Source organism: Bufo bufo, chromosome 9 (genome assembly GCF_905171765.1).
Source record: "Bufo bufo chromosome 9, aBufBuf1.1, whole genome shotgun sequence".
In the NCBI taxonomy this organism is placed as follows: Eukaryota; Metazoa; Chordata; class Amphibia; order Anura; family Bufonidae; genus Bufo; species Bufo bufo.
Window position 1 is genome coordinate 85,376,891 of NC_053397.1, and position 8,464 is coordinate 85,385,354.

Below are 8,464 nucleotides of genomic sequence, written 5' to 3' on the forward strand. Positions count from 1 at the left end.
TTTCGGGATCGGAATTGCGGACCCGGAAGTGCGGATCCGCAATTCCGGATCTGTACTAGAGGTTCTTCTCTCTCTACAACTGCAGTGTCCTCTGGACTTTGATTGACAGGGCCAGGCATGTACCAGCTGTACAAGCGAGTGCCTGCTACTATTATTTTACTATAAAAATGTATAATGCAATATCACTATGCAAACAATTAGCATATATTTATAGAGTCTGGGGGTCATTTATCAAACAGAAATGCGCTTAAATTAGGACCTTTTCACCGCAATCTGCAACCTCTTGTTACAGTGGGGAGTGGGGGAAACCCCCCACCGTACAATGTAATGCAGATGGACAAGCAACTAGGCGAGAGGCTGGGATAAGGGGGTTGGACACTTCCTATTGCATCCCTAATCATCGCCCTAAGACCTCACTCTGGATGCTAGAACGGCTCATACCCAGAAAACCTAGGACCCCGAGTCGCCCTGATAGTCCCTAAAAAAGAGAAAGGGGATGAGACGACCTGTTCCTCCCAAACACGGATGAACAGGAGTCTCACTGGCCTAGCTGCCAGGGAAGGGACAGACAGTGCACAGCTACTGGATCGGCAGGTAAGAGCAAAGACAACATGCACTTACCTGCCGTTGCAACCACGACAACTGGACCCCATGCAGATATAATGGAATCCGTTCACCTCCCAGGACACAGCACAAAACACAGATACGGAATCCAGAAAACCAGAACCTGCCTGGACCCCCATGCTGATAGGATGCATGGCGGCCCCAGCAGAGCTGCACACTGACTAGTGGTTCCCCCTCCGGGGAACCCTGAGACCCCATTCCAGAGGCACAGACAAACAAGAGGATGTCTAGCAACCATGCTGGGCAATACACCAAACATACCAGACACAGAACACCATACTAGACATAACAACAAATCCCCAAAACAAACCCACACCAAACATAACAACAGATAAGGAAGGGAACAAGGAGGAGAACATAGGGAGACATTGCTAAAGACCTTGATGTTCCACAAGGAGGCCCATACGGACAGGTGAAACATCCAGAGAGGAGCAAAGCTCCTTCTCCTACAAAAAGGCAGACAAACAACTGACCTCAGTATCACAACTCCAACATAAGAAGAGCCATGAGGCCACACCCAGCTCCACCTTGCACACACCTTAACCCTGTACACACCTAAATGGGAAGGAAAACCAGACTAAAAGGGGAAGTGACCACACATGCTAAAACAACATGTTGCCACTGGCAACAAGCATGCACGGCACAAGTGTCACGGTCCACTACCACCAGACCATGACACAGTCGTGACACCTCTCCCTGCTCAAGGCAGATCTAAAAATGTGTGAGTGACGTTGGCAAGGAAGGGGACGGGGCGGCAGGCCCATCTCATATACCATTTTCTACACCTGTCTTAGGCACAGAAAATGGTCTAAATGTATGCCAGCTAAGAAACTTTTACATTTAGAACTGTCGGAGGATCCGCTGAAGTTATGTAGAGGCCGGCGCCTCTTTATAACTCCGGCGGATCCACCACCAGGAACAAGGGTTATTAAGGCCTGCATCTAAAACCCCGGTCTTAATAAATGTGCCCCTATAGCTTGTGAAGTGTGAGTTTATTTGGCATTCATACAGTTTGAAGACCAAAAGTATCTAGGGACCTGGAGTATTCATAGAAATGAATGGGTCTGCAATTCCGTTCCGCAAAATGCGGAACAAAATTACGGACGTGTGAATGGACCCTAAACCTGTAGTTTACCCATTCCAGGTAATATTTTAGTTGCCCTCCTCTAAACCCTCTCCAGAATTGTATACAATACGCTGTATACAATGTATACAATGTGTGGTTTGACTAGTGATTTGTAAAGTGGCAGGACTATGTTCTCCGCTTGTGAATATATACCCCATTTGATGCAACGTACAGTATAATTTTATTGGCCTTAGCAGCAGCTGCCTGACACTGGTTGCTACAGTTAAGTTTACTGTCAACTAAAATTCCTAAGTCCTTTTTCCATGATTTCTTTGGGAACTGTATAACTTAGTATACACCCTCTAGTCATTGCTACAGGCAGGTACTATATTATCTTTATAGCTGTGGGAATGGAAGCAGAGGATTTGGTGCCCTGTTCTGCAAAAATATTGTGCCCATAAAAAGGTATATTATAAAATTAAGCAGCACATAATCTGGACCAAAACTAATGTTTATAGATTGAGGTCAGTGTGAAGCAACTAAGGCTTCGTTCACATCTTTGTTTCGGAGATGCGGATGCCTGATCCAGCACAAAAAACTGTTGCATGCAATGGTTTTTGTCTGGCTGAATCCTGCCATTTATCCCGGGAATCACAGCCAGTCAATGGGGATCCGGCGGTGAAGTAGAAGACGGAGATGTGAATGAAGCCTTAAAAATAGTTTGAATAATGTGAAATAGTCTGAATAATGTGGGATCCTATTTTCGTGAGTGGCTTATCTATGGAATAAAACAGAATGTCATTCATTAGAGTAAGGCCTCATGCACACGACTGTTGTTTTGGTCCGCATCCGAGCCGCCGTTTTTTGCGGCTCGGATACGGACCCATTCGCTTCAATGGGGCTGCAAAAGATGCGGACAGCACTCCGTGTGCTGTCTGCATCCGTTGCTCCGTTCTGTGGCGCCACAAAAAAAATATAGCATGTACTATTCTTGTCCGTTTTGCGGACAAGAATAGGCATTTCTACAATGGGCCGCCCGTTCCATTACGCAAATTGCGGAAGGCACACGGGTGGCTTCCGTTTTTTGCGGATCTGTTGTTTGCGACCGCAAAAAACGGAACGGTCGGAACGGTCATGTGCATGAGGCCTAAAGAATTTATTTTACAACTATTTATAACCTGTGGGGACTCGCTCTGGTAGACAGGATTAGCGGACGCAGTATAGAGGCAACAAGTTCTTTGAATCAAACAGTGTTTTATTCACACTTTAGGCAAGTGACAAAACAAGCAGTCATATTCAAACAAAAAGTCACCTTGCGGTGTTGGTGGTAATGTACATCATGCGGCAATTCTACCTCAAAGAATCCTTGCTGATAGCAGCACCAACCTGTTTTCACGCCAAATAGGTAGCAGATCCCAACACAGAGGCATGGCTTCTGAGCCCAGCTGCCTATTTAAGGACAGCCAGGTGCTGCCAAAACCTTTAAAACATTTAAAATCCGGTCTGGTATTTGACCTAACCTGGCTGTAAATACCTGTTTTCTCAGACCAAACCTCTCCCTGTGTCACAAACCTTACTTCTATGAATAATGAGTCAGTAGTGTTCTGAGGAAACATACATATGCTTATCCTAAACGGATGTTTCTTGTTTTTAGTGCGGTTTGAAAACCAAAATATCTGGATCATATAGGCATCAACGTGATTAACTAGAAAACAGCATTAGGGCTCATACACACGAGTGTGTATGCCCAGTTCCCTGCTGCGGACCAAAAATAGCGGTCTGCAATGCACGGTTACCGGCCGAGTCAATGCCATTTGCGGATGGGGACCCATTCACTTGAATGGGTCCACGACCCACAAGATACTTTCCGTAGCGCAAAAAAAAAAGAAAATGTTCTTTTTTTTTGCAGTTCTTAGGCACGGACCGAAATCCTATGGAAGCGCTTCGTAGTGCTTTCGTGGGCTTCAAATCAGTGCCTACGCTCTGCACCACTCCGTATATTGCGGAGCCATTCAAGTCAATGGGCGATACGGTGTGCACACGGCCGGTGCCCGTATATTGCGGACTGGATGTTTGTGGTCCGTAATACGGCCCTGGGGCACACATAGTCGTGTGCATTTGCCCTTAGACAAAAAAATATTGTTTATTCTCATATAAACTGCATTATATATTTCTGCAGACATGTGACATGAACACTGCAGAATGGTGAATGGATAGAAAAACACGGTTCTATGGCTTTTTCACTGGAGAATGTAGTGGACTACCAGCGTCGTGGAAGCTGTGACATCAGAGTATTTCTGTAATGTATGCAGTGTTGATGGGACAGAGGTTGTGCCACTAATATAAATGTATCCCACCTAAGATATATTACTGTTATATCACTTTCCCCAAATACCATAATTTATCAAAACTGCCTTTTTCAAAAGCTATTAGTATAACATTGCACCCTACGGCAAAACAGTTTCGATTTTCAGTTGCTATTGGTTACGTCCTGCATTGGAGGCTTATAATGTAGGATGTAGAAAGCCTCACTGGTAAGAAGTGTGATCAGTGTCACATGATCTGTGGATGTCAGGACCACCCTGCAATCCATAAGTGGTGGTCGTGCTTGCACAATATAGGAAAAAGCACTAGCCTATGTCCCGCTCCCATGGTCCCGGCCACCAGAGAGGCTGATGCTTTTTCCTATAGTGTGCAAGCAGGGTGAATTGCAGGGTGGTCTGTAACCATGGAAACGAGCAGTATATAATTTGATGGAAAAACGAATCCAGCCAGCAAAGGAAGCAATATGGACAATCTCAATACATTAGTATGTGCCTTATATTATCTTTCTCTACATGATAAATGCAACTTACTGAAGTGAGACAACCCCTTTAAATGGTCAATATTGTAATGTTATTTTGAACCACATAATTCAGGCCTTGCCTACATGTGCAGGGCAATATGCAACTGATTGCAGAGAATAATAACTTAGAGCCTTTTACCTGCCTATACAAAAGGATAGAACTTTATATGTATCACTTGTAAGTCGCAATTTTAGGCTAATATTTAGTTGCTGCATCACTTGTCTTAACTATCCCACGATTGGATCTAATGCCATTAGTTTCAGTTTGGGCGCCCTGTAGTGAGTGTTCCTGTGCAGCCTCGAGCTTTCAGTAATCAAGATGTGTGAAGTAGTAAAAGTAAAACAGGTTTCCCACTTAAGTATGTAATGACAGATCAGTAGGATGTGCTTCCACTTGCTAATGACTAGGGGTCTAAAAACTGGAAATACTAAAATGAAGGGCCCTCTGCCCTCTGAGGAGCATTGCTATTTCTTCTAAACTGTTGCCTGCACACTGCTATTTTTGTCCAGGCGTTGTGCACATTCTGCAACCCAGTTGTAGTTCTCCACATAGTGCTCTGGAGCGGAAAGATTGGTGGATAGTTCTACAGGTGCCCATGCATGAGATAAAAGTTGACCAAAGTAGCTGAATTTGGCTATTTTGGCAGACCACTGTGTGAAAATTGAACACAAACATTGGTTTGCGATGGCCAGTAGCAGATTATTGTCTGTCGTAGATGTGAATCATCCCACTGGAAAATTTTGGGTGTGGTTGACCAAAAATACTAATTTATGACATGATCAGCTGAACATGACAAATCATTGCCATTTTTTGTGAGCCCAGTGTGTTTTTCCCTCCCCCCTCCCCTAAACTGACTCCCTGATCTGCCAGTTTACTCTGCTGTGCTCCTGGTGGGATCATTCCTATGAATCATTCCACGGATGACCAGCCACATTCCAGTGTGGACTTCTCTCACATGTATGGCCAACTTAGCTCTCCAGGGGATGCTAGTCATAGATGGCCTCTTATGTTTTCTTGGAATCTTCACCAGTATGACAGTGTATCTTGTGTTTCCAGCCATTTACTGTCCCAGCCCCTGGTGTCCATTTAGGTTTTTTCATTTGTGTTCAGTGGTTTGTAGTCTCTGTCTATTCCTGGCATCCAGTGCATTAGTCCAGTCACTTGAAATTAAACTTTATCACTGTGATCCATGCAGGAATTTGACAGCTATACCATCCTGTGTGATCAGGGCTATTTTTGATCAGCATGTGTATGATATCTACAGGGGAGGCAAAAGCTGTATGTGGGAGGCAGGGCTATGTTACTTATGGGTCTGTTGGAGGATCCTCTTATGAGAAAGTCCAATACTTGAGCCTCAAAACACTCGAAGGTGGTGGTGAACTGACACCCTCACCCTCTATGCAGCCTATACAATGTTTGACTTGGGAATACCAGACTACAGAGATTTATCATTTTAGTGACAAGATATCTACATCACATCACACAATGATTTCTAGAGGAATGTAGATAGGTCGGGACACTATCACTGCAAACAAATATCAATCAGACTCTGACCTTGAAGTGAGAACCTATGGGGCACACTTATCATGACCGGCGTTTTCATTGCCGGTCTTGATTCCCCGTGCGCATCCAGAGGATGTGCCAAATTTATGCAGAGGCACAGGCCTTTCATGGATTTGGTGCATCTTCTCATTGGCCGTGCGACAGACTAAAATCTAGGGCAGCTGCCATACATTTCTATATTAATTCACTCCAGAAAACTGGTGTGAATGCAGATACATGTCGGGTCTGAAGGCCCCACCCCCCCTGTCCTCGCCATGCACCCTTTTCTCGCCATTTCTGAAAATTAGCAAGAAGGGGGAAAACTTGCAAACTTTGACACAAATATGGTTTGTGCCAAAATTAGCAACTTTTTAACGCCACTAAGTTGGTGCAAATACCCTAATAAATGTCCCCCTGTATTTATCTATATTTCATTTAAATTTTATCTACATATCTATCTCAGATCTACATATCTATTTATTTATCTATCTAATTATCATCTATCTATCTATCTATCTATCTATCTATCTATCTATCTATCTATCTATCTATCTATCATCTCTCTGTATCTATCATCTCTCTGTATCTATCTATCTCAGATCTACATATCTATCTATCTATCTATCTATCATCTCTCTGTATCTATCCATCTATCTATCCATCCATCTATCCATCTATCTATCTATCTATCTATCTATCTATCTATCTATCTATCTATCTATCTATCTATCTATCTATCTATCTATCATCTCTCTGTATCTATCATCTCTCTGTATCTATCATCTCTCTGTATCTATCTATCTCAGATCTACATATCTATCTATCTATCTATCTATCTATCTATCTATCTATCTATCTATCTATCTATCTATCTATCTATCTATCTATCTATCTATCTATCATCTCTCTGTATCTATCCATCTATCTATCTATCTATCTATCTATCTATCTATCTATCTATCTATCTATCTATCTATCTATCTATCTATCTATCTATCTATCCTTTATTGTACTGTACTTCAGAGTATAAAGGTGGTCATACACTTTTAATAGTTGTCGGCTATTCCCCATACACATCCAGACTGGGCTTGGCCAATATTTTCAGTGGGGATCGGAGAATAAGCAGCTGCCGTGACAATAAAGGATCAGGCATTCATATGAAATCATTTACTGAATTAACGTTGGCCAATCACTTCATACACATAAAAAAGTTGTCACGACCCACCAAAATCAATGAGTTCTGCCAGCTTAGGTCTTATTTGTATGTTCACTCTAAGGCCCCTTGCAGATGAGTGTGAGCGGATTAGGTTGCGTTGCAGATGCGTTCAGTGAAAAATCCGCGATTTCGCAAGCAAGTCCATTTGGTTTTGTTTGCGATCAGTTGTTCCGTTTTTATCGTGCCGATGCAATGCGATTTAATGCGTTTACAAACATCTCTTAGCAACCATCCGTGAAAAACGCATTGCATCCGCACTTGCTTGCGGATGCGATGCGATTTTCACGCAGCCCCATTCACTTCTATAGGGCCAGCGTTGCCTGAAAATCACAGAATATAGAACATGCAGCGATTTTCACACAACACACAAGTGATGCGTGAAAACCAACGCTCATGTACACAGATCCATTGAAATGAATGGGCCCGGATTCCGTGCGGGCGCAATGCGTTCGCATCACGCATTGCACCCGTGCGGAATACTCACTCGTGTAAAAGGGGCCTAAGAGCCACATGGTAATTAGAATCTCTGAAGGCATAGTGTGGTACAGCTATAGATTATAATACGTAAAGTAGGAACGCAGTCTTTTAAGAGTTCACACTGTACGATGCAACAGTTATGACAAATACTACTGTATATCCGAGAGCGCAATAATCATGCATATCATAAAACATACAATAATTACAATTCATATGGTTCATGCTGTGTTTTTAGTGACCATTCATGTATACATTGAACTTATCATAAAATCAATTCAGAATTTTGCACACTTTTTTTAGTTTGTCAGAATAAATCCCTGGAAGGAATATACAGCGCTCAGTAGAGCAGTACACTACAGTGTTGCAGTGCCCCCTAATGGATTTTGTGCATATTTCCCACTAATTTTTTTAACATTTGTTCATCCTAATATTTGTTCCAAACAGTCCAGTATTCATAAGTAAAGCAAATGAGGTTATCAATTATTTCTACAAAAGATCAGCTAAAGCAAGCAAAAATCATAGAGACATGAATGAGAATAAATGCCATGCAGACGATTCCTTATTTTTCCGCTAGCTGTTGCTGAGAAGACTCCCTAACCATGGAGGCAGCATCAGGAATACTAGCTAAGGATGGATTTGAATATCACGTTATTTGTATAAAGTGATAAACTCCATGTGGAAGTCCATCACATT

General features: G+C 42.7%; 1 protein-coding gene across 3 annotated transcripts in view; it reads left to right on the forward strand.

Moving 5' to 3' along the window:
- The window catches only part of LHX9 (LIM homeobox 9), a 53,683-nt gene that overhangs the window by 20,446 nt on the left and 24,773 nt on the right, over window positions 1-8,464 (forward strand). Inside the window, exon 4 of one of the 3 annotated variants that reach the window (XM_040408071.1) lies at window positions 8,106-8,111. The exons of the other annotated variants lie outside the window; for them this stretch is intronic. Within the exon in view, the coding sequence (XP_040264005.1) occupies window positions 8,106-8,111 (6 nt within the window). The remainder of the gene's footprint in view (window positions 1-8,105; window positions 8,112-8,464) is intronic. 3 annotated transcript variants of the gene reach the window in all.